Here is a 26,691-nt window from a genome sequence, read left to right on the forward strand (position 1 = left end):
ATGAAAGATCTTATCTAGACTTAGGATTAAGTGATTCCTTTTTTCCCCCCAAGATTATGTATTTATTTATTTTACATAATGTCTCCACCCAACATGGGGCTTGAACTCCTGACCCCATCATCAAGAGTTGTGAGCTCTTCTTACTGAGCCAGCCAGCCAGGTGTCCCAGGATTAAGTGATTCTAGTCACGAACTTATTTTTATTTATTATGTCTATTGAATATCTACTCAATAAATACATTTAGTGTTTCTTGAGTATCAGCTGCGAATCTACACTCTACTAGTCCCATGAGGAATGTAAAATTGGGCACCATATTTACCTCCACAGGACCTACAATTCTCCTGGACATAAAGCTAACATGCACAAAACATTGTAAGAACCACTAAATTGCTAAGCTGACATCATGTATCAGAGTGGGATTTACTCTTATATACTTTGGTTTCTGTGCCAGAATTCAGCCTGGGGAGCTCCTTTGAAATGTTCTCACAGAAATCTCTACCGAAGGCCCGTAATTTCACATTCACTCCTTTTCATTCTTACTTTTTCCTCTTCTCTCCTGTATTAGGAAATATGATTCCCTGATTCAGGATCAGGCCCAAGAGCTGTCGTACCTATGCCAGAAGATACAAGAAGGGAGAGACATCTGTTACCTTCTTACCCAGCATGCGAAAGATACAGTAAAATCTTTTGAGGACCTTCTTAGGAGCAATGACATTGACTACTACCTGGGGCAGAGCTTCCAAGAGCAACTTTCCCAGGGAAGCCAGCTGACAGAGAGTCTTACCAGCAAACTCAGCACCAGTAAGTTGGCCACAGGGCTTTGGCACACACTCGGTCACTCCCATAGCAAGAGGCCCAGGTGGCCACCACTCCTCCACCACAGTCTTTTAACACAGGTCCTGTTCCATTTCATTTCCTGGGTCCATTACAGGATCAAGACTGGCTGGTGGGGAACACTGAGGAGAAACACAGGATTTGGAGGTCATGATTGCAATGGCAGAAACTGGAGCACTCATGGCAAGTGACCTTTAGGGAAGCATGCTGTGTCCATCCAGTGCTAAGGGGGAGAAAGGGAGAAGAGATTGGAGGATGTCATCATAGTGAAAAGAGCCTGACCTGAGAATTGCAAGACCCCAGTGGTGGCCTGGATGCTGCCATTAATTTGCTTTGGGCAATGGTTTAGCCTTTCAATGTCTCTTTGTTTATCACATGGTGTCATACATGAATATAATTCCAGTATACTTAAAGCATGCTTCCCTTTGGATGTGGTTTGGGCACTGAATGTCATAGTGCAAGAGTTAGGAATATGGGTTATTATTGGAGTTCTTTACTTAGAAGACATTTTCTGAGAGTACCGAGAGATAGCAGGATCAGTCTTGGGGGCCAACCATCCCACACACTGGTGGCAGGTGCAGAGGTGGGACAGGATAGAGCAAGAGTGGGCTCTCCACGAATGCTGTGATGGGACACAGAGCATGCATCTGGGAGTGAGTCTGTGGCAGGCTTAGAAGGTGGAATATTCCAGAGAGAAGCTGAGCTTCAAACTTCTTTGCATTGATTTAGGGTAGAGGAAGTCCTGAGGCTGATCACGAGGTCAGGGGAGGTCTGTCTGGTGAGTTCAAGAGAGCCCACAGGTCTCCCCTCTGAGGATACAATCTGCAACCTTCCCAAGTAATTCTCCTACATGACTTGGACATACACAGAGGAATCATCATTCTGTACCCAAAGATGCTCTTGCATTTATAAAGTAGGAAGTGGGATCTATTTAATTTCTTACCATGTCTTTCTGAGTTTGGCTTTCAGAGGATCATAAAAGTGAGAAAGATCAAGCTGGACTTGAACCGCTGGCCCTCAGGTAACTTGAAATAGGATATGGTAAAGGAATCAGGAACAAAGCCCAAGGGGTCCAGGGTGACTGTAACTTTACAAATCGGGGCAGGGAAATGCTGATTATAACATGATCATTTATTCATGAGACACTTTAGCCTCTCTTTTGCTATAATTCTGTTGATTTCTATTGTGTAATTATGCTCCAGGCTTGGTAACCTAGACTCAGTCTGACCCAACAGTAAACTAACCAGGTTCCAGGGGTCCTTGGCACCGCCAAGGCTCTCCTCTGCTTTCTTCCTGGGTGTTTAAAGATGAGGCTGTGCTGCTGAGTTGACTTATGCTAAGCCACATTGGCAGCTCATTTGGTAGTAGTCCAGTTCCTCTGGGGGGAAAAAAGAATTGAAGAACCATAATGTAGTTCCTCGGGGAGGTGGGGGAAAGGCCTGGGTGTTGCAGACTCCTGGGAGGCTACGGTCTCTCAGGAACCAGTTTTCAATGAGTCACTGCAGAGAATCTTACCATGTACAGTAAAATATGGGCTCAAAATCCATAGCTGTAGCCTCTAGTCCAAGCCCCTCTCTGTCAGAAGCCTGCTTTAGACCACGTGGTGCTGCTCCAAGTCCCTGCGGTGAAGAGCAAAGCATTTTGGTTTTGTTTTCATTGCTAATCCATCCCAGGCACATAGCTGTGCTATACCTCAATCATCCACATGATTCCACGCATCCTGTTCTCGGTTGTCAAGGGCGATGCCAGACTGCTATGTGTTTGTCACCGCTTACCTTCAGTTACTTGGAGACTGGTAACCAGCAGTTCTTGGGACCGCACTTGGAGCAGCTGTGCCTTACAGGGCTGGCTGAGTCTCTGCTAGTTTCTGGCGTCTCCTGTGGCCAGTGCCCTGGGTGGTGATTGCCCTCTTTCTCCCACTGCACCCCATCTACTCTCCACCCCCTAATCAGTGATAGGTTATTTTGATGGTTCTTCACAGGAATGGTTCCCTTGACTTAGGTGTTTTCTCCCATGTGCCTTGGTCAGGACAAGTTGGGCCGGTGCCCTTGGCTTCACCTATTGTCTCCTTCCACCCCACTAGGCTCAGCAGAAAACTGCAGGAGAAGGAAAAAGTGATCAATGTCCTGCAGGCCAAGCTGGATGCCTGGTCCCTCACTCCCTCCAGCAGCCTCGCCTTGTCAGACTCCCAGTGCTCTCCCAGCAGCTCCTCCTTCCTGTCTGATGAGCTGGAAGCCTGCTCTGACATGGATGTAGCCAGTGAGTACACACACTATGAAGAGAAGAAGGCACTGCCTGGTCACTCAGGTAACCTCTTTCTCGAGCCAGGCCTTGTAGATCCTCCCTGGTGTGTGTCAGGCTAAATGTGGCCCTGGGACCAAGCACCAAGTACAGGCCCCAGTGCCTCAGGATCTTTGATCTGTTCCTGCCTCCGGGGGGTGTTGTGGGGTCTCCACTGGATTTGCAAGTTGGTAGACCCAAGGGGAAGCACAGTGGGAAGAGCGAGAACATCCAGGCAGGCTCTTCCCCATTGTCTCATGAGCACAGACTGTCTGTCTGACTTCCTTCTTCAAATGGGACATCACCTCCCTCCTGCAGAGGTCTTGCTCACTGCATGTCCTGAGCTAGTGTCCCCTGGGTATCTGTCAGCAATCATGGATGCTGTTGCTCCCATCTGGTACTTTTGGAAATGCCATTTTCACAGTTTCTTGGTCTGGGCCCCACTCTCACCTCTCAGGTCATTTGCCTCCCTCAAGAAGATAACTGAAAACAAGGAAATGAACATGACTCACAGTGTTTGTGCTTGGTGCTTTCCCAGAAAGCCAGGCCCTGCCCTGGTACCCCTGTCTCAATAGATGACCAGATTCCAGTTCTTTGTCGACCACCGAACATTTTCTTTCATTCATGGGTTTTGTAGTTTCCACCATCATTCAAATCATTCCGCTGTACTGTCTTCTAAGCCATCAGCAACCAGTGAGCCTCAGGGGGTTAAAGCCGAACCCAGCAGCAACCCCATCAGCTTGCCAGCTCCCCAGACCCCCCGCCCCCCAGGAGGCCAGCCAGACCCATCCAGGTATGTGACAGCCAACACAGCAGGAACGCTGTCTCCTTTCCTTCAGCAGCCTGTTTGACTTTTCTTCAGGGACGAATGTTTCCACTGTCAGAGGCTTCTAGGTATCAGATCCTAGATGAAATCAAGAGGCCTTCCTTGTCCACCAATTGTGTCTGCATTTTCTTGGTTCTAAATATTTTAGGCAAATCAGAGATCTGCAGTAGACTTTGATCAGAATACCAATTTTGACCAGTAGTCAGCAAATCGTTTTAAAGTAAACATTTTCATTTCTTTCTTTAATTTCACTCTGGGGAGTAAAGAGCCAAAATGTCTATCCCATGATTATAGTCACCACAGAACAAAAAGAAAGTCACTTCCTGTCTAGCCTGGAAGCATTACCCATTTTCTCTTCAGGGCGAGCCTCTGCAACAACTCGGGATGCTTCAGGATCCTGCAAGATTCTGTTCACATTACATGGTCATTCATTCATGGATTTACGAACAGCTGGGCAGCCCTTGATATGTACATTGTGCCTGTCCTGCAGCCAGTTGGAGGGGTACATTTCATTTAGCTGCCCCAACTTAACTGCCAGGAGTGTGCTGTTCAGTTAGAGCCCCACACCAGTGATGGCAAGAAGGCAAGACTTGTCCCTGCCTCTTACCTCTTGTCACAACCGGCTGGCTGCCCTCAGTGTGGTTTGTCATAAGGTGCCCGCAGAAGGCACATGCTGTCCTTCTGTAGCTCCCATTTCTCCTGAGAGCCCATCAGCCAAAATCTTAAGAAGGGGATGTGTCTGACCCTTTCTGAGCTGGGGCTCGAAGTTTCTGGGCCAGAGTAGGCAGCAGCAGGCCCAGGAAGTCATGGGAAATCTGTTTGCCTAGCGCTGTAGACATCTGCGCAAATGCTCTGGGGTCAAATGGAGCAGAAGGCTAGGAGTTTTAAAATTGGAACGCCTGCCTGAAGAATGCCTAACCTGTGTCACTGGGCAACGTGGGTAACCTCACAGTGTTTCTCTGACAGTGAACCAGCATCCCGGGGGGAGGGATGTGATTAGAGTGTACTCATTGTTTTCCACGGAGGCATTCTCCACAGATCATTCTTGGTTTCTGCTCCCTCTGCTGGCTTCCTGCCATATAATTGTTTTTAGGAAAGAGGAGATAGATTCAGACATCAGAATGTCCCAGGGTCCCTAAAGACTTGTCCATAGATGGGCTACATCATGGTCATCTGTGGAGATCTATTTTAAATGCAAATTTGCAAGCCCTCCTCCCAAAGTTTATGACTTAGTAGCACAGAGCCTGAAGCAACTGCACGCATTAAGAATTTTTCCTAAGTGATTTGAATGCCTGGACCGGCATGCAAGCTATTGGGTCTGAGTCACTTTACCAAGACCTTGGTTTTACTTTTGGTGAATGAGTGCGTTGGTTTGAGATTCTCAGGTTTGTCTGCATGAGACTCGAATGACACACATGAGGAATGCACATTTCCCACAGTCCTAGCCCGCTTTTGCCCTCCTCAGGGTGAGCCCTCATATTCTCAGAGGAGTTCCAGGTGTAGGGAGTCTTGTCACAGGGGCAAGGACCGACTCACGTCCAGGGGTGATTGGGAGCATTAACGTGCGGATGTCCTGACCCCTCTGTGCCTGGGACAGCTGGGAGAGGCTCTCATAGCTGCCTGGGATACAGCTATGCTACCTTGCCTACTTTAGCTGGTTGTTTCCAAGATGAGCATAGAATATGTATGCTGGATGTTCCTGGCGAGGGAGAAGGAGGAGGAGTCCACTAGGCCTGGCTTTTGGGTGGCAACCCTGGCCCTTTGCCTTGTCAGCCCACGCCATGCTGAATGATAGCCTCCCCTCAAGGAGACATCAGGACAAGAAATAGTTTCATCTTCTTCATCTTTTCCCCATTCCTTTCTAATGACATGTCTCCTTTCTTCCCAACCCCTTGTTTCTAGGCCTTCACTTTCCCCCCATACCCCACTGATTAGCCTTCTCAAGGCACCACTGCCCTCAGTAGCACCCAGCTTCCTGCCTTTCAGCCCCACTGGCCTTCCCATCTTTGGCTGCTGTGAGACCCCTGTGGTCTCCTTGGCAGAGGCTCAGCAGGAGCTTCAGATGCTGCAGAATCAACTGGGAGAAAGTGAGCACTTCCTGTGGCCTTCATGTGCTTGGGCCAGGCTGCCCTGCCCCATGTGGCCCTGCATGGCTTTGGCTTGGTGGCGGAGTTTTGAAAAATGACCTAGGGTGTGCATGTCACCAGCAGGGGACTGGTGGGTGGCCCTGCTTGCTTTTTTTGGGAAATACCTTTACTGTTGTCTTTCTGGTGTGTGTGTGCGTGTGTGTGTGTGTGTGATCGTTTCGTCAGGCCCTAGACCTGCTCCTGTCCTGCTGCTGCCAGTGTGGGGCACCACCAAATCTGCTGAAAGCCTGACACACTGGTGATGTGCCTGCAGGCAGGGCATGGGTGAGAGCTTTTGTGCCTTGCCTATGCGAGACAAAGTGGCCATTTCTGGGGAGTCCTTTCCATGCCTCCTACAGTCTCCTGCTGTGAAACATGCTCTTCATCAATTTCGGCTCCTGACAGCATTAGGTTGAGGGTGTGAAGGGTAGTAGCAGTAGAGGGATTCAGAAGAGGTGACAAAGCCCCCCTTCCTAGGGCACATGGTTCATTTCTACCCTGGGACAGGTTACAGATTGGCGGTTTGGACCGGAAGCACAGGCTGTGATACCTGATTGTAAATTCTGTCCTCTGACTCCCAGAGATCATTGATTATATTGATCGTAACCGTTATAGGCTATGTATGGTCATCTTTTTGGAAAGGCTTTGATATATGTCTGGGCTGGATGACTCATTGTCAAAATTGTTGGTGTGGGGTTATTTATAGCTTAGAAAAAAAGAAGAAAAACCCTCAAATGAGGAATTTGCTCTCTAATAATGCTTTTAAAAAAACCCACTTAGAAATCAGTTTGATGTTACCTTAAAACCACATTCTGTGCCTTTAAAAATAAAAAAAAAATAAATAAAGGCTCAGATGATCCAGAGATTGATGGTAAGGGAAACCAGGCACAGTGTCCAGTGACCTAGGACCACAGCTGAGAATTCATATACCTGAAGCCCCCATCGTCATTTAGCCCAGCTTGTTTCTTATGTCAATCCTGAAAGTGAATACACTCTCTAGTCTACTCTGTCCCAGTTTGATTCTCAGAACCAATTAGATAAGACCCTTTATAGGAGAGTTTGTACAGCTCCCCTTTTTGCAGGCAGAAACATCTAGAAGACTGCCTCCTGCTTATCACAGCTTTACCCAGGTGTAGCAATCTAGGCTAACCCAGCAACACAAACCTGGTCTTCCTGAGCCTCACACCACTTGCATGATAGGTAGAGCCTGGGCAGGGAACTAAGGCTCAGGGGAGTAGAGCTACTTGTTTAAGGTTACTAGTAAGTGGGAGAGATGGGCTTGAGTCCAGGTCTTCTGCTCCCAGTCCTGTGTTTCCATGATACCTTTTCTGTCTAGGATGGTTTTGTTACCATCCTACTCAGAGCTAAGCTCAACAAATTCTGGAAGCCCCTTGAAACAATCTTTTCTCTATCTCTTTAGAGATCAGTAGAGAGTTCATCAGAACCTCTGATCTAGAATTTGATATTTGACGGAAAACAAATTTGTCCCATATCAAAATGGCAAGAGTGATCTCTAGCTGACTTTTCTTTTCCTTTACCTTTCCACATTTGTCAGTTTGTCTTTGTCCAAAAGGAGAGATAGGAGACATCTGTGCATGAAAAAGGGTCTGTTGATATGGGATCAAGTCACACTTAGTCTGAGCCATTGACCAGAGTTTGGATGGTCCCAGCTTTGGTGAGCAAGATTACAGCCCTGTCTTTTCTGTCCTCAAGCACAGGCCTCTCTGAGGGATGGCAGCTTACTAGTGTTCCTTGTTTGCTTTGAAGCAAGCTTCCACATGGACAGTGGTGCATGGCAGCTTCTTGGGGCAGTGTGGGGCAACGATCTCCTTGTGTTAGAGTCTGTCTGGCATCTTTGCATGGTTTAGGGCATGTGCTCTCTGTTGTGTGGCCTGGGCAACCAGGAATGTGAGAATGCTGATCGCTGTTACTGATAGACTTGGAATGGAACCTTCTACAGCCTTGGCTAAAATGTAAGCTGTCAACAACCCCTGATTTCCTCCTTTGCCTTGTGTTGGGCTGGGGAGGAAGGGGGTGTGAAAGAGGTAGGAAATCACATCTTTACAAATCCCAACTAAAATCTAGATGTTGAGGGTCACATGGGTAGCTCAGTGACTCTCAGTGAGTTAGGCATCTGACTCTAGACCTCAGCTCAGGTCTTGATCTCAGGGTGATGAGTTCAAGCCCCACATTGGCCTCCATGCTGGGCAGGGAGCCTACTTTAAAAAAAAAGAAAGATTCAGATACTGACATTTTTCATCCCCCAGTGATGCCAATGAACATCTATTATTTTGCATATTGAGGAAGGAGGGACCCATGATGGGTACTTCTCAAACTTTGCTGCCAATGATAATCACCTGGGATGGTTTTAAAACATCCAGTGCCCAAGCTGTATTCCCAGTGAAGGCAAAATCTCTGGGAGGTCCAGGCATCAGTATGTGTTTGTTTACATTTTGCAAGGTGACTGTAGTGTGTGGATAAGTTTGAGAACCAGTTACAAATGGAGATGAAATTTGACAAGTAGCCAATTGCATTATCCCCTCAGAGGAGTTTGGCTTGGTTGGAGGGAATGAGGACCTCTTCCTCTTTGCTTAGGTCAAGCTATCTGCATACTATGCTGCCCATACTGATAATCCCTGAAGGAAAGCAGTCTTCTGAATAGGAATATCCTAAACTACAGCCCTGCCCATCTCTGTCTGTCTTTCCCACAGCCTGGACTTCTTTTCACAAAGAAGCAGAGATGATTTGGCTCAGGGGAAGGCCCATGATTTCCTAAGATCTATGAAAGCATCAGCCTATGTTAAATAAAAGTTCTCACATCCCTCCATAGATGCTAGCATTGAGCACATCTATGAATAGGAATGTGCTATATCCTCCAACTTTGGGACTGAGTTCTCCTTCCAGAACATTCCTGGACTGTATCGTGAGGAATTTTAGTAGAAGCCAGGAGTGCAGCCTCTGGACTTTTCCTTTGTGTTCACTGGTGACTTCCAGATACTTTGTCCATCCTCCGCCTCTTGGTGTCTCATGCCAGCAAACACATGAGGTGAAAGTTATAGCTTTTAGGTTATGGTCTTCATCTAACTGGCATTCTGCAATGGACTGGGATTTCTGACATCGCACATGTGCCCTTTGCTGTCCACTCTTAGCAATCCCACACTTCCTTGCTGGTCCTTCCCTTCCAATCCTCTCTTCCTCACTCTGGTTTCTTTCTGCCCATCACCATCCATCCTGCTTCCCCAGCTGCACTGCCAAGCAACAGTTTAGAAGCCAGCTCTTCTCACTCTATCAACCCCGCCCAGCCCCACTCTCCTCTGAGGGGCAGCCCAGAACTGGGAAGAATCCTGGAGCCTGGCTACCTGGGCAGAGGCAGCCAGTGGGATGTGATGAGGCCTCAGAAAGGGAGTGTATCAGGTGACCTGTCCTCAGGATCCTCTGTGTGTCAGCTTAACTCCAAACCCACAGGTAAGACATAAAGCCAAACAAGTTGGTCTGCAAAATGAAATCTCATTTAGAGTCTCCTAGCTGGGCAGGGACATTTTTCACTTCTCTAGTCCCTGGCTTACAGAGTGGGGGTAAAATGACAGGGTCCTATCTGTGCTGGACCTTTCAAAGTGCCCCGCTTCTGCCTCCCTGCCCAGGGCCTCAGTGCTGTTCGGGGAATTGGGAAAGTCAGAGACACACCTTGTGCTCTCACGTTCATGTCATTAACCACATAGGAGAAGTTTATATTCATGGACTTCTACCTTATGCCTCCTCTCTGAGGCTGGAGGAAGGGCTTGATGCCTCGTTAAAGAATATTCCATCAAGTATCCATAAGAATAATGATATTAGGCTAGAGTGAAGTCTTTCCTAACACACTCAGGAGAAAGTCACAGTCAGCTCACCACACGTTTCCGGATACTTCAGTTATTTTTCTAAACCATGTGGAACTCCCACACCCTCACCAGTTACACTGGTCACCGTACACTTACATTTAAAACTCCCTCATACTTTGGGGTGCCTGGGTGGCTCAGCTGGTTAAGTGTCTGCCTTCAGCTCAGGTCATGATCTCAGGGTCCTGGGATTGAGTCCCGCATTGAGGGCTCCCTGCTCAGTGGAAAGTCTGCTTCTCCCTCTCCTTGTGCCCCCCCCAACCTGGTCATGCACTCTCTCTCTTTCTCTGTGTCTCTCTCTCTCTCTCTCAAATAAATAAATAGTCTTGAAACTCCCTCACATGTAACTGTGTGTAGGAGGCAGCCCCTGGGGCATGCTTCATGTAGTCTGTCCTGGGTTTGACAGTCCGTTTCCTCTTTAAGCAATGTCACTGTGTTCCTGAGTGCCCATGTGAGAGAATGCAGTTGGTGGAAGTGTGGGGGTGTTTAGAGATCCTGCTGAGGAGCCACTGGCCATGCCCCACTTCCACCTGGGCCCCCTTGGTGACCAGGATTCCTCATCTCCCACCTCTCCCCCGTCCTGATGGGATGGCTGCAAGGCTTGACCTGCTGGGGGAACATCTCAGAGAGATCCGGAACCTGCACCAGTGCCTGGAGGAGTCCATCTGCATCAACGACTGGCTGTGGGAGCAGCTTGAACACCAGCTCAGCTGTGCAGCCAGTGGGAGTGGTAGGAGAGACCCAGAGCCGCCCACGCTGCCACGACCGGGGAGCTCTGGAGGCTGGGCTTCACGCTTTCCAAAGCATGTGCTGGGCTTTCCTCTACTTGCTCCTTCCAAACAGTCTGGAAAGGCAGCGGGGGCAGGTGATCTTATCCTCACTTAGAGCTAAGAGAGAACTTTCCTCCTGGCAGAGCTAACGTGGCGTGTCTGCAGGACATTAGACTTCCCAGCTCGTCCTTAGTCTGCTCATATATGTGCCTGCTGACCTCTCTGCCTTGTCATGGGATTGGCACATGGTGGAGCCCGCTCAGCGGGTGCCCTCCCGTAGCCACTCACCAAGGTGGCCGTTCCTCCAACACTCTCCTCGTGGGCTGGGGTCCCTTGGAGGCCATTCCTTCTACGTGCCCTTGTCCTGCCCCAGCCCCAAGGGGGCTCCTGCAGGGACAAGAGCCTCTGGAACAGCTACAGCTAGGGCACATGGTGGGGCCCGCACAGAAACCAGACATTTGGCTCACCAGGCTTGGGGTCCAGGCCTTGGGGACCCAGGCACTCCTGCTGCTTTGGGACAGTATATCTGGAAGGACAGAATGGGTAGTTTCTGGAAAGCATCTGTTACCCTAATGTGTAACATGTCTGCTTACAATTTCTGGGACAGGATCTACCTCCAATTTCTACAGCCCCAGCCTGGAACCCACACCTCAGCTCTACAATGAGAACAGAGTCCTTAGGGAAGAAAACCAGAGCCTTCAGGCTCAGCTGAGTCATGTTTCTAGAGGTGGGTGGTAAAAGCCACACACTGCACTCCTTCCTGGTCCCTTTCCTCCTGGCCACACCAAACACCTTTTGAAGCCAAGAGAAGAAGGTGGAGATAACAGCTAACCAGATCCACCAATCCAAAGTACCATGCGGTTCTCAGTCTAGAAGGGGCTATTTCCTGAGAGGTCCCAACTGTGGGCCCTTATGCTCTGAGGTTCTAGGGACAAAGATAGCCCTAGCAAACCCACCACCTCTGTGCAACCCACAGATACTCAGATACTCAGTCATTAGTTATGAACTGGATACCAGTTAGGTGTCTGTTCTCCCTGTCCAGACTTTACTGCAGCCTCATGTGTCTCTCCTGGTACTGAGCTGCCATCCCTGTCTCCTCACTGCTTCCCCTCCCTCACCCACTCTGGGCTCCTCTCTGCTCAGTAATCCTCAGGACTCTGCCTGGAAGCACCAGCCAGATGTCCTCCAGAGCATTCCCAAGACTATTCGATGGGCATCCAAGGGAGGGGGGCATCATTTCCTCTGTGACCTAGGGTAGCTGACCTTAGTGTCAATTAACTTGATCAAATCAGTATATGGTCAATAAAAATTATATTTATCTGCAAATATTTATTGAATAGCCATGAAAGACTAATACTTTCCTAAAGGATTAAGCCCAGAATGAAAGAATGTTGTGGAATGGGAAGAGACAACAAGTGGTGTTTCTTTTTTTTTTTTTTTTTTAAAGATTTTATTTATTTATTTGTCAGAGAGAGAGAGGGAGAGAGAGCAAGCACAGGCAGACAGAATGGTAGGCAGAGGCAGAGGGAGAAGCAGGCTCCCTGATGAGCAAGGAGTCCGATGTGGGACTCGATCCCAGGACGCTGGGATCATGACCTGAGCCGAAGGCAGCTGCTTAACCAACTGAGCCACCCAGGCGTCCCACAAGTGGTGTTTCTAAATCTGCCTCTTTGGAGCAGGAAGACGTGAGGGAGAGATGGGGGAGTCACAGAGAAGAGAGAAGACACAACTGCTAAACCACCATTGCATGCTGGGGCAGGCTAGCACAGACCTCAGTAGGGAAAAGTCACTAAGATGTGGACAAGCATGGTGGGCCATGCCCAGGGACCTCCCCCTGGTAGACTGACAGCTCCTGCAGCCTGGTTCTCAGAGCACCTGTCCTTAGTCTCTGGGAAATCATGCAGATTATTGAGATTCCACAAGCCCAGAAAAGGACAGATGTCCCCATTTTCAAATTGATGAATATAATATATTTGAAAAACTGTAGACAAGAAGTCTTGATGTTGCTCTTTGGCAAAATTAAAGAAGGGATTATCACACAGAGGGTGTGTGAACTTAGAAAATAGTGACCATTAGAAACCACAGTGTTTGGGGCACCTGGGTGGCTCAGTGGGTTAAGACCTCTGCCTTCGGTTCAGGTCATGATCCCCTGCTTTCTGCTCAGCGGGGAGCCTGCTTCCCCCTTTCTCTCTGCCTGCCTCTCTGCCTCCTTGTGATCTCTGTCTGTCAAATAAATAAATAGAATCTTTGGGGGAAAAAAAGAAAGAAAACACAGCTTTTGGGACACCTGGGTGGCTCAGTTGGTTAAACACCTGCCTTTGGCTCAGATCATGATCCCAGGGTCCTGGGATTGAAGCCCCTGCTCAGCAGGGAGAGGAGTCTGCTTCTCCCTCTCCCTCTGCTTCCTCCCTGCTGCTCCTGCTCTGTCTCTCTCTCTCTCAGATAAATAAATAAATTCTCAAAGAATAGGGAGGAAGGAAGAAAGGAAGGGAAGAAGGAATGAAGGAAAGAAGGAAGGAAGGAAAGAAGGAAAAAAAGAAACCACAGCGTTTTCTCTAATAGCAGGGCAGACCTTATGAAAGCAGATGATCAAGGGCATTGCAAAGATGGAGGCTCCACATTCCCCAGGGCATGTGGATGTAGTGAGCTGACACCCTCTGCTTTTCTGAGCACCTGCAGCATCAGCTTGCATTGCCGTTGCCTTAGTTCTGCGTGTCAGGATGGAGGAGCTTGGGCTCCTTATCCAGCCAGCGTCTGCCCCCACAGTGTAAGCTGTCCTGTATTCTGCTCCCCAGAGTGCTCCCAGGAGACGGAATGTCTGAGGGAGGCCCTGCTGTCCTCAAGATCCCGGCTTCAAGAGCTGGAGATGGAGCTGAAGCGCCAAAAGCGGGAACGGCAGCAGCTTCTGGAAGACTTGGAGAAGCAACAGGAGATCTTGCATTTACAGGAGGAACGCATGTCCCTCCAGGAGAAATACTCCAGGTAAGGGGGAGCCCAATAAGAAGGAAGGGGGCCCTGTTTTTAGATTTAATGGGGGTATTGACAAGATAGGTATTGGAGCCTTTTGGGGCCCTCAGTTTCCCCTCTGCTATTCCTGATTTATGGATGAATTCGAGCAGAAGGAAGGACTTCTCTGAGAATGCCTTTTCACTCCAAAGTTGGGAGAGTAAAACCCTATTTTAGAAGGTTCAGCATATCAGGGGCACCTGGGTGGCTCAGTCGGTTAAGTGTCCGGCTGTTGGTTTTGGCTCAGGTCATGATCTCCGGGTCATGAGAATGAACCCTGCGCTGGGTTTGGTGCTCAACTTGGAGTCTGATTGGGGTTCTTTCCCTCCTCTTCTGCTCCTCCTACCGCTTGCAGGCAAGTGATCTCTGTCTCTCTCAGATCAACCTTTAAAAAAAAGAGGGCAGTCAGCGTATCAGATCCTGGAGAAAAAAATGTTCTCATCCTTCCCATTAGTTTAAAGATATTGGTCTCACTGTAATGTAGGAGGCATCCCCACCAGCCATCATGCACATCCCTGACACAAACCCTATGACTGCCTATCACCAGGAATAGAGCACCATAAGGGCAGGAAGAATACGGAGCTTGCATTTCTGCTCCCAACTAACGTAGCTAATGGTATGACATTAAGCAAAGTTACTTCACCTCTCATAGCCTCTGTTTCCACATCTGTAAAGTAAAAGTAATGGTCTTCACGACCCCTGGTTGACATCTAAGGCTAAAGCCCTGTGATGTGAAGGTTGGCTGACAGCAGGTGGTCTGGTGGGGTCGAGGGGCGCCAGGCACTCAGCGGGTCCTTTCCTCCCCCATGCAGGCTGCAGCACACGCTTGCCCTCCTGCAGCAGCAGTGTGAGGAGAAACAGCAGCTCTTCCAGTCCCTCCAGTCAGAGCTATAGATCTATGAGGCGCTTTATGGCAATTCCAAGAAAGGGCTGAAAGGTATGTGTTCTCCCTCTCCCCTCCCTGGTGAGCTCCCTGCTCTTGCTTAGGATTCTGGTGTCCTTACCTTGGGAGTTGTAGAGCTCTGGAAAACTAGAGATCTGCCTCAGCCAGGTCTGGGGCTCCCAGTAAAAACAAAATAGTTCTCTCATGTGCAAAGCCCAGAGGTTGGTGACATGTGCAAGATCCAGCCGAGACATCCTTAAATGTAGTCGGACAAGAGTCCAACTCTGCCTGCCTAGGTGGCCAAAGAAAAGTTGAACAAAATATAGGTTATACAGTGATTAAAAAAAAATTCAAAGAACTGTCCTGATGGCACCATAATGTGAGAAGCTCTTGAATATTGTGGGTAATACATATTTTCCCCATGCAGCCAGTATGGTGGGTGCCCTGCTCCTACCCTGACTCATTCCCCAGGAAGAAAGTTAAAAGATGCACATTTACAGAAATACCTCTGTTAGGATCTAAATTCCAAGCCTGAATTTAAATTTTAAACTGTTTTATTGAGGACATTTTGCCACCTGCTAAAATACTGATCTAATGTTGGAGAATCTTCTTCTATTTCCCCATTGTTGTTCAAATGGGGGAGGGTATTATAAACATTAAGTTAATAACTCCAACCAGGCTGGAACAGAGTACTGATGTCAATATGATGAAATTTAGAAAAGATTGGGGCGCCTGGGTGGCTCAGGGGGTGAAGCCTCTGCCTTCAGCTCAAGTCATGATGTCAGGGTCCTGGCATCAAGCCCACATCAGGTTCTCTGCTCAGTGGAGAGCCTGCTTCTGCCTCTCTCTCTGCCTGCCTCTCTGCCTGCTTGTGATCTCTGTCAAATAAATCAATAAAATCTTTAAAAAAATAAAATAAATTTAGAAAAGATAAAAAAGAAACCCTGAGCTTGATTAAAAATATCAGTGATAGAGGTACAGGATCAGGAGGCCTGGCTCTTTAGCCATTCATGGACTTGAGAATAGGGAGTTACTTAGAAACCAGCTGAGACAAGGAACTTGTAGGCAAAGGTTGTTACAAAAACCAATTCAACTTGAGACCACAGTAGGGTGAGAGACCTTATCAGAAATATTGTTAGATTGTGGGACACCATCTTGTAAAAGGGACTTTGGCAAACCAGGGAGCAAAGTGAAGACAGGAGCCACCATGCCGGGTGACCAGAAATCTTGAACTGTTGGAGAAACGAAACAATTTTCGGCCTGGACAAGATCACAAGGAGATGAGAACTGGTTTTAAATATTTGAAGAACTATCAGGTGAAAAAGAGCTGTTGTGTTTGGCATCCCTTTAGAGGTCTGAACAAGGGTCATCAAAGGATAAAGGGCAGTAGAATTTGGACTTAGATCATTCTTATGCCTTCCTGATCACTAGAAATTTTGAGTGATGGAATTGCATTTGTGCAGTTTGTGAAGGAATAAGCCTCCCATCCAAGCCCCTTTAAATAGAAAGGGATGACTTGTCAAGGATCCCATAGAAATAGCTCTTGCTTTGGATGGGATGTCTAAGCCTTTCAATTCTACTTTTTTTTATTATCTGTTTTAAAATTCCTTAAGCAATACAGAATTTTCAATATTCAGCCAAATTTGAATTTTCATAAAACCTGATTGGATTTCCTAACTTACTGATGAGAAGGTGAACCAGAACTTGAAAGTATCAGGGGCACTGCAGGCTGAGAGAATAGCTTCTGTGCACTCCTGGAAGCATCAGGTCCAGCCTTCCCCGTGGGAGAGCTTTGTATCAGGGAGTGTGAGAAGTCCGGTCAGTTGAGAAGGCTGCTGGTATACAGAGGAGCTATGAAGTACCATGAAAGTTTACATTCTACAGAGTGGGCCATGGAAAATGAGTACGTTTTTCCAAACAAAACAGATACTTGATGGGAACAGAACTCTCAGACTAGTGGGACACACTGGTGTCGGGAGACAATCAGGGAAACCCACTGAATGGGTGTGGTTATGGGGTATTTACATGAAGAGAGTCTGATCTAAGGTGCCATTGGGAAGATGAAGAGGAATGGATAGAAGACAACATTTTTAGAAAGAAGCAAAACTTCGTGAGAATTTGGATATAGGGAAAGAAAGATAGGAAGGAGCTTCATGGAGCTTTGGGGTTGGTAGATACTAACCATAGACTGCAGGTGCCCTGTGAGGACTTCTCAGGGGGAGTTGCCTCCTGCCTCATGACCTCCAGCCTCCTTATAAGATGCTATAGCAGTATTTGGATACTATGGTGATTATAAAAACATAATGCAAATGAGTAAAAATAGAAAATATGGGATGTATCCAGAAAATATCTCATAGTAAACTCTTATCCTTTATAACTTGTAGTAACAACTTGGAGAAGCCTTTCTCTACTAACTTCTTGGGAGCAGTTTTTCATTTGTAAATTTAGCATGTTTTTTTTTTTTTTTCTTTCTTTCAATTTTGTTTTTATATGACAGAGGAAAAAATATCCCTTCATCCTGACTTCACCCTATTTCATGCCTCTCCTTTCTTATAGTTGTTTTAGGAGTCATTTCAAAGCTCCTACCTTTGAAGCCCCATAGTTTCTTATCCTTAATTCTGCAATCCCATGAGAACCATGAATTCTTGTGATAGCTCTTTCATATACTCATTTGGTCACAAAACCTGTCTGAACTGACCAAAATGGTATTCACAGACTTGACTTAACTGCACTCAGTGGTAATGTTCACCTGGCTCGTCACAGAAATTTGAATGTATTTGCCTAAAGGCCTGTGGCCCAGAGGCAACCTGGTGTATGGGCTACATGAGAGATGGTGTACAGATCCTATGGCCTTCCTAAACACCAAAACAAATTCTACTTTTTGAAATATATTTGGCTTCAAGCTTTCAAAGATAAGATATGTGGTTTTGTAGAATATTTATTAGCTCTTTTCATCCATAGTACAAAGAAACAGACTTTGGTAGCAAATAGAGATTTAAAAAAAAAACAAAAAACATGGCAAAGTAGAATAGTTCGGTGAGTTGTAACCCCTGGCTTCTAGCAGAGACTCCCGTTCCTCCATGCTGCCAAAGGCCTGGTGCCTCCTCTCCTCTCCCTGGTGACCTCCTCCTCCTTTCTGCTGTGACTCCTGAGCATGGAAGCATCAGCTTTCCTCCTCCCGAATCCCCAGGACTTCTCTAGCCCAGTGCTGAACCACCCAATCTCTGGAGACCCTGCTCTCTGGCCTGTAGGACTAGGGTGACTGTGGAAGTCAAATAATAATAGGCTTTGACCCCACCTGCTCATGGAAGGCTCTCCAGATGCAGGTGGGTAACGTGAGCCTTGAGGCAGTTCCCGTGTGTGGTATCTTGCTCAGTGAGTGCGGAGACCCATGCAGGAAAAAGGAGGTGTTGGGTCCGTTATCAAAGGGATGAGACTGAGACAAAGTGGAAGTTATACTATGGAGTATTATGCCTCCATCAGAAAAGATGAATACCTAACTTTTGTAGCAACATGGATGGGACTGGAAGAGATTATGCTGAGTGAAATAAGTCAAGCAGAGAGAGTCAATTATCATATGGTTTCACTTATTTGTGGAGCATAACTAATAGCATGGAGGACAAGGGGAGTTAGAGAGGAGAAGGGAGTTGAGGGAAATTGGAAGGGGAGGTGAACCATGAGAGACTATGGACTTTGAAAAACAATCTGAGGGGTCTGAAGGAGTGGGGGGTGGGAGGTTGGGGGAACCAGGTGGTGGATATTGGAAAGGGCATGTATTGCATGGAGCACTGGGTGTGGTGCAAAAACAATGAATACTGTTACACTGAAAATAAATAAAAATAATTAAAAAAAAAAAGTGAAAGTTATGCAAAGCCTTATTCTATGCCAAGTATTAGAAGTTAGACTAACCGGCCAGGGGAACGAGGCTCAGACAAAGTGAAAGTTATGTAAAGCTTTATTCTACGCCAAGCATTAGAAGTCAGACTTACTGGCCAGGGCCGCCTCCGAAGAGAGCAACTCCCCTTGGTCTTACAGGCTAGTTTTTATAGGGCACAACTGCAGACCTCTAAGTATGTGGCTTTGGCTGATTGGATGTCTCCTACCTGTGTGTTTTAGTAACGGTTACCTGGAACCAATACTAGTAACTGCTGAGGTGTTTATTAAACAACAAAATGGCCTTGTTTTAGGTACGTGTTTTAGCAACGGTTACCCGGAACTGGTATTGGTAACTGCTGAGGCTTTTATTAAACAACAAAATGGCTACCAGGGCAACATGGAGTCACTATGGCTAAGTAGGCCCAGGCAGGCCCTACGGGTTTAACAGGTTTTAACGTGGAATTGGCCCCAACAGAGGCAGCTCCATCCCAAATGCATTGCCTGGGGCCCTGAGAGGACAGTGGGGTCCTGAGCAAAAAGGAATGCCCCGGAGGAGTGTTCTGACAAATGCTTGGAAAAGCTTGGATCTGAGCCACCAGACCCCTTCTCTCTCTCTGCTTTCAGCTGCCACCTGGGATGCCTGTCTCCAGGTCCCTTTGAGCAGTGAGCTGAGCCACCTGGTGGCAGAGATCTGAGCTTTGTGAGGGCAGCTGGAGCAAAGCATCCAGGTGAACAGCTGTCTGAGATTGCAGCTGGAGCAGCAGTTGGATGGCAGGGGGAGCAAAACCAGCCTTAGCATCTCCTCGCCCACCAGGAGGACCCTGGAAACAAGCAACCACTCTTCCAAGGTAGGAAGCAGGGGGACCATGAAGCCCGTGAGCAGTGGGGCAGTGGCCAGGATGTCTGTGGTGCAAGGGATCCTCCCTCTTCCACACTCCTTAAGGTCCAGGTGAAATCAGAGGCATTTCAATCTCCAACCTTGGGTAAGAGGGTGGGATTGAGGGTCCCAGCTGGCTCGGGCCCCAGATTCTGAGTTTGCGGGTACAGGTTTCTTGCCTTGGGCAAGGTGTTTGAAGTCCCCAGGTACTGAAGCCTTACTTTCCTCATTTTCAGGGTGAGGATAATAATTATATGTATCTTATGGACAATCATATGCATGTTATATGGTAATATGGTAATTAAGCCTTAAGTGCAATAATTTACAAGTGCCTGACATGGTAAGCATCGCTCAACAGTTAATAGCTTGTGAGCTAATATCTATTCCTTGTATTTGTGGAGTGCTTTAAAATTTACTACGAGTTTTCAAACAATTTTCCAAACTGTTTCATCTGAGGTAAGGGAGGTTTTACCTTCGTATTTCAACCTGGGAAAACTTCGGGATTGAGACATTAACCAGCTAAGACCTGACCCAGTATTCGAACTGGATGTTTTTATTTCCAGCTGCTGGCCTTCCTCCTCACGTCCTTCCTCCTCACCAACCTCTGTCTCGGTATTGCTTGCCTTCCAGATTCGCATTCCCTGATTTGAGGGGAGCTCAGCTGAGTGGAAACCATTCCTGTTCTGAAGGCAATGCTTGTTGTGGAAAGCAGGGGGATGATAGCTCCCTTTATTCCCAGTGGCTGTCATCCCCTCCCCCTCCCCTCCTCATCTACCCTTCCAGATACTGCCTTGCCTGCTCTCTCCCTCTCTTCTCAATGTCCTTCATCCAGCCCCCTTCGCCTAGCTTCAGTCTGAATGTTAGTACTGTCCCCCCTCCATCTTGACACACTCATTTCAACTTATTCTTTTCTTTTTTTAATTAACCATCTTCTCTTACCTCCAGGACCCTATTTTCAATTTTATATCAGTAGGAGCCATTTCTGCTCAGGATTCTCTAAAGATGAGCTTTCAGATACGTTCCTGCCTGCTCTTCCTGGGGCATGTTAATCCTTAGCTTTTCCCCCCAGTCCTGCTAGATTTTCACTAATTAGGCACTGACTAGTCAAATGAAGGTGACACTTCCAAGATCCTGTGTTGTGGCCATTAGATGAGAAAGTGTCACGTGAATGGTGTCCCATAGTAACTGCTCAGCCACAATAGGGTGGATGGCTGGCTCTCCCTGGGGAGCCGTGGTTGTAGTGTTCAGTTATAACTCCCCGCTCTGCCCTCGTGGCCAGCTTTCCTCCGTCACTGCGTCTCCATGACCCCAGCCAGGACTCAGCCCCAGTGACTCCGACACTGTGACTGCTCCTTACCCACCACAATGGCCTGAGCTGGAGAGCTGGTTCTAGGCCACCTCCTGAGCAGGACTTCCTGCCTTCTCTGATATTTTCCAATTCTTCCACTGTAGGACTGCTGCCTGGTCTCCAGGAGGGTGTCTCTAACCTGCCATGCCTTCTGTCTCTACCCTTCTCATCCTGCTACATTTTTCCCATCACTAACTCATCAGGATGGTGATTGGAATGCTAATTTAATTGCCCACAAGTCCATTCATACTTTGATTCAGTATTTTTGACACATATACTACACATATTTGATGTGGAAATATTGGGGTTCAGAGCTCAAGAAAGAATTCTTGAGACATTTTCTGTGCAAAAAGTTGTTTTTATGATAGCACAGGGACAGGACCAGTGGGCAGAAAGAGTGGCATTGGGGTTGTGAGAAGCCATTGATTATATACTTTGGAACTAGGGGAGCTACAGGCAAAGGGAAGTTTCCAAAAGGACTTTAATATGCTAAAGAAGACCCATGAGATCCTGGAGGCCAGGATTTTGTCAAGCTAAGACTGTTTTTCCCTCTAGTAGGTCATTAAGTTTAAGACAGTTGGGGTTCCTGTAATGTCTTATTCTGCCTGCCTCAAGTGTTTGTCAATGGACTACAGGTTATAAGGAAATTTAACTTTATGTACATTTCCTTTTGCCTTTGTTCTCCACATCATAGGTTTAGTTACAAGGCAGTGTATTAAAAATTGCACATATAATTATATTCAAAACGCAGCCTAGAAAAATGCACATAATAATCTTTCAAACCAGAAGTTGCTTCTCATGGAGCTCGCTTCCATTAAAAGGACATGTTCTTGTTCCAAACTAAGGGATTTGTTTGCTGTTGCTTACCATCATGGTTGGGGTGTAATGAGGACAATCCACACTGCCTTAGGTCTCTGCTGGTGATGACTAGGCTGTGTGTGGGTTTGGTTAGTGGTGGTTCCAGGGTTCCCGAAAATTGTTGTTGTCTTTACACCCTAGACTCCATTGCTTCCCCTCCAGTCCAAGATGTTGGCATGAACTCTCCAGCGCTCACATTCCCTAGCCTTTCTGCTGCTGCTCCTGGCTCAGCACCACCATTTTCAAGAGGACAAATGGTAAATATGGCAACGGAAGGATTCACGGATTGATGATGGAGAATTACCAATACAAGTAGCCTTTGGTTACTAATGGGCACATTACCTGAATGTAGAGATTTTTCTTCTTGGGTCCCAAAGTCTTTAGCCCTACTCATTGCACCTTCTGTGGCCCCCTGTTTTGCCATTATTCTTCCTCCTGTAGTTTTCCTATTGCTCTGTTGTGCTTCACTGCATGGTGATCTCTCCGTCCTTGAAAGTGGTCTCTGTGTCCGGCTTAATTTCTTTATCTGTGTCTTCTTTTTAAAAATGGGTTTATTTTTTATTTATTTTATTTTATTATTTTATTTTTTCAGTGCTCCAAGATTCATTGTTTATGCACCACACCCAGTGCTCCATGCAATACGTGCTTTCCTTAATACCCACCACCAGGCCCTTCCCAACCCCTCACCCCCCTCCCTTCCAGAACCCTTAGTTTGTCTGTGTCTTCTTAACTGGAAATTTAAAATTTTTTATTAAAATAATATTTGTCCTGGCTATTTCATTTGTCAGTAAGGATAAAATTTTGCCTCCTGGCAATTTGATCATTATGAGATAATGTAAGAAAGATCATAAAAACATAGAACCTGGACTGGAAGAGATTATGCTGAGTGAAATAAGTCAAGCAGAGAGAGTCAATTATCATATGGTTTCACTTATTTGTGGAGCATAACAAATAGCATGGAGGACAAGGGGAGATGGAGAGGAGAAGGGAGTTGAGGGAAATTGGAAGGGGAGGTGAACCATGAGAGACTATGGACTCTGAAAAACAATCTGAGGGTTTTGAAGTGGCCGGGGGTGGGAGGTTGGGGGAACCAGGCAGTGGGTATTTTAGAGGGCACGGATTGCATGCAGCACTGGGTGTGGGTCAAAAACAATGAATACTGTTACACTGAAAAGAAATAAAAAATTAAAAACAAACAAACAAACAAACAACAAAAAATAGAACCCAGAAATCTATGGATTTCACACCTGGCTTGTACTTTTCCCAGAGTGCCTTTCCTATTCCTGGCCTCTTTCACTCCTTGATGTCTATTTTAGAATGAAGTGGACTGAGGATATGCTTATCACTGTGGATTCTATGTTGTTCTGGTCTTGTTTTTCAGAGCTGGATTTGGATGCTCCTCCAGTGATGAAGAATCCTCCCAAGCTGGAGGGCGAAGCTACTGATGGCTCTTTTGCCAATAAGCATGGCCGCCATGTCACTGGCCACATTGATGACTACAGCGCCCTAAGTCAGCAGATAGGGGAGGGCAAACTGCTGGTCAAAAAGATAGCAGATCTTGTGAGATCAGCCTGCACCTTCCCTGGCCTTGAAACTCAGGGCACAGAGGTAATCACACTGTAGGTCTTAAGTGCTCCTTTTCCTTGTGTGCTTTTTCTTTCTGATCTTAGCTCCTTCTCCCACTGCATATCTCCCATAACTGAGTCTACATCTTCTGCTTACACCCAGCTGGGCTTTTCTTCTCCATCTCCTGTTTTCACTATACACTCTGCCCTGACTGATGTTTCCTCTCAGAAACAGAAGAGTCAGAAGAGAATTGTCACCCTCATCTGTAGGGGATTTGCTGAGTATTGGCTTATGTGTCGTGCTCTACTGAGCACCCTTTGCTCGCTTATTATCTGGTCCAATCACCCTGGCACATGGTGATCCATCGGCAGAGCAAAATCACTTAATCAGGTGGCTGGAAATTCAGGATTTGCATCCTCATGGGCCACATGTTGTGGAAGGGGCGAAGCCTGGCAGCCATGGGATTTCTCTGGGCAGACTGAGCAGGGCAGGGAAGTGGGCAGTGCACCTTCTCAGAGTGCTTCCCTGTTCAGAGACCAGGTACAAGCTGGTGTGCTGTTTGAGGCACTGGAGGTGCATGGATGTGCAGGGACAGCTCTGTCTGCAAGAGCCTCCACCCCAGAGAGAAGGCCACATATCCAAGTAAATAAGGACAACAGGGGGTCTGGGCTTAGTGTCGGAAGCCATCCTCTGAGTTGGGAGGGTGCAAACACAGAAGGGGTCCTTGGGCCAGGCAAGGAAAGTCACAGGCTCCTAGATGAACCACTAGTGAGATACACAGCTTCTCTGGGTGGTGGAGGACAGCATTCCAGGTAAAGCGAATGGCATCATAGTCCTTGGAGCTACAATTGGTTCAGCCCAATTGAAGCAGAAGGTATGATTTAGAGATACGCATGGGGGTGCCAAAGCAAAATTCAGGGACCTTAGACCCGAGAGCACGGAGCAGGACTAAGAGCTTACAGAGAGTATGAGAGAAGTCAGAATCTAGTGATTCTTACAAGTTGGAGGTCACTGTTGAAGTGGAGATCTAGGGCTTCCAGGTTTAAAAACGGTTTCACAGGTTCAAGCAGGCCCATGCCTGTGCCTCACTCATGAGGGAAACCTGAGCCCTGTGCTGGGGGAGCTGGAGAAGGGGGAAGAGAATGATCTCTCAGTCTGGTGCCCAGGGCAATCTCCCCCTTCTCCCAGACGCCGGGCAGAAAAGGCATCCATGAACTTGGGAGCAGCACCCAGGCCCTGCAGCACATGCTGGACGAGTCGGCCTCCCTCCTCACCATGTTCTGGTGAGCGGCCCTGCCCAGCTCCCGCAGCCCTGCCCTGTCTGACAGCACAGTGAGTGGCAGCCTCCTTCATCGCTTCTGCCCCAAATGCCATTCTTCCTCCTCAGTTCCCAAGTCCTAAAGGTCAGGAGATGGACAGTTGAGTTGGGACAGGGGGATCTTAGGGGAGCATCCCCAGGGGAAGACCTGTCATCCGTGGTGGCGGTTGGCAGGGCAGGTCCTACGACATCCCTTCTCCTCCCACCATGTTTGGGTTCTTTCACTTTCTGAACTTAGCTGAGCCACAAAATGTAGGGACCTGTGAAAATGTCAACACCTCCTTACCCTGTGCCATCCCCACAGAATGTCAACATGAGATGAGCAGCTTCCTGGAGCCACCCACTGCATCCCACACACGGCTTTCCTCCACATCTCTGGGCCAGCCCTGGAAGAGTCAGCCGCCCTACTACCAGGTGCTCTCAGATATGAGGCCTGGACTCTGGTCGGGGGGAGTGTGGACAGGAAATTTTCTCCATCTCCCTCCTCCAGCCCCACCTAGGAGCATGAGGGCAGATTAAAGCACTAACACCTTATGGGCCCCAACTATGCTGGTTCTGAGGCAGAGGGTGTTCTGCCATCTTGAAGTTGTTCCAAAGATTTACAGAATCACACAGTCTCCCCCGGCAAAACACGCCCAGCTAGCGAGTCTTATCCGTGAGGCCCTGTCACTAGAAGTAATGTCAGTGCTGAATATGTGCTCTTGGTCCACCGCTGGGAGTCTTAGCACTGCCCGGGGATCAGGGCCTCTACAGCCACAGGAGTAGAGGCCCATGTCCATGTGCATGGGGGCTCCCAGTGTCTCAGCGTGCTGACCTAATGGCCTTGGTCTAAGCTGGCCTCAGTTGGAGCCTTCTAGTGTCTCTCTCGGAGGAACTCCAGTCCAGAAATCATTGAGAGGATTGTAGAATCCTGCTTTTGATTTTCAAGAGCCACAAAGCGTCGGGTGCTTGAGGCCTTCTGACCTGTGACAGAGAGACTGTTTCCCTTCCCCAGGGACAGTCCCTACAAAGGGAACTTCTGGAACTGAGAACCAGACTGTCCAAACAGGAGAGTGTCCTGCAGAACACAGCAGAGCGTCAGAAGCCTGCCAACCAACAGAAGGAGAGCATGCAGCAGTTCATCTTTAATCAGTGTGGGTGCCCCTGAGGCAGGGGATGAGAGAGGAAAGTAGGGGTGAGAGGACTTCCAGGCTCCCCACTTGTGCTGCCGATGGACCCTGACCAGAGAGACTGGGTGGGATGGGGAGGAGGGCTGCAGACCAGTGTGATGTCCCCAAACCTCCTGTGCCATGAGTAATTGGGGATGCAGAGGGAGGGGTGCATGGGGGCAGCAAGAGACCCTGATCTGAATGAACCAGGGAGTGGACTGGCCCGTGAAGAGGGAGTGTGAGATCTGAGCACCTCATGTGCAGTGGCTCTGAGCACAGTGGTCTCCTGCCCAAGGTGGTGGGATGAGGGGCTCACCTGGTGACGTGAGGGGCTCCTCAAGTCCACACCCCCTCCCCTGGTCTAATCCTTCTGACAGGCTCTTGCTGAGCTCCTGGCTCAGCCCCTGCTCCCAGTGATCCCTGCAGCTCAGGGAGCCACCAGCAGAACCTGATACTAGGTTCTCACCTTGTCGTATTTCTGTCTCCAGGTGAAGTCCCTAAGGGCACTGCTGTGCACCCCCGTCTTGTGACCCTTGCCTTCCAGGAGCCACGGAAGAAAAGGAGCCACCAGAGGTCCTTCAAACAGCAGGAAGACTGGGCCTGCCCCCCTTTGGTGCAGATTCCAATCTGCTGAGGAGACCTGGAGCTCAGTCCTTCACACCTGCCAGAGGGTCCCATCCTCTTCCCGGTGGAGGAGGATGAAGGGCAGATAGCCTCTCCTGTGGCTGAGGAACACTACCCACCTGGGGCTGCTCATCCCAGCACTGGTCTGTAGAGGAGCTCCTGACAATGTTTCTGCACAACTCACTGGCCTGGGAACCAGCCACAGCCAGTCCTCGCTCCAACACCTGCCGTCAGATGGTCAGCTCAGGGAACACAAGACCCTGCTTCCTACAGATGGGACCTCTGATCCCCACACAGGAGCTCCTCAGACCGTTCCAAAGCCCACGAGTGACAGCAGTGCCCTGAGGGCCAGTGGGGCTCAGCCAGCACAACTCCCAGATCCATGCTTCCCTGGGGCCGGCTTAGCCTGGCCGCCATTCGGCTGGATGTCCGTCTACACCGCGGTTCCTGAGTGCTTTGAATGTTCCTGGTGAAAG

The 26,691-nt window shown here is 48.1% G+C and overlaps 1 protein-coding gene across 1 annotated transcript in view; it reads left to right on the plus strand.

The window, feature by feature from the left end:
* The window catches only part of LOC111142854 (NBPF member 26), a 141,492-nt gene extending 115,267 nt beyond the window's left edge, over nucleotides 1-26,225 (plus strand). The window contains 19 exon segments of the mRNA XM_022496209.1: nucleotides 566-801; nucleotides 1,804-1,855; nucleotides 2,918-3,148; nucleotides 3,758-3,872; nucleotides 3,874-3,907; nucleotides 5,843-5,863; nucleotides 5,866-6,030; nucleotides 9,283-9,556; nucleotides 10,541-10,671; nucleotides 11,319-11,438; nucleotides 13,507-13,693; nucleotides 14,530-14,654; nucleotides 19,101-19,289; nucleotides 19,292-19,324; nucleotides 21,701-21,816; nucleotides 22,943-23,167; nucleotides 24,314-24,457; nucleotides 25,438-25,576; nucleotides 26,086-26,225. Of these exon segments, the coding sequence (XP_022351917.1) occupies nucleotides 566-801; nucleotides 1,804-1,855; nucleotides 2,918-3,148; nucleotides 3,758-3,872; nucleotides 3,874-3,907; nucleotides 5,843-5,863; nucleotides 5,866-6,030; nucleotides 9,283-9,556; nucleotides 10,541-10,671; nucleotides 11,319-11,438; nucleotides 13,507-13,693; nucleotides 14,530-14,654; nucleotides 19,101-19,289; nucleotides 19,292-19,324; nucleotides 21,701-21,816; nucleotides 22,943-23,167; nucleotides 24,314-24,457; nucleotides 25,438-25,576; nucleotides 26,086-26,225 (2,677 nt within the window).
* Nucleotides 26,226-26,691: the final 466 nt, after the last annotated feature.

This window comes from Enhydra lutris, unplaced genomic scaffold (genome assembly GCF_002288905.1).
Source record: "Enhydra lutris kenyoni isolate GAN:26980312 unplaced genomic scaffold, ASM228890v2 scaffoldscaffold9, whole genome shotgun sequence".
In the NCBI taxonomy this organism is placed as follows: Eukaryota; Metazoa; Chordata; class Mammalia; order Carnivora; family Mustelidae; genus Enhydra; species Enhydra lutris.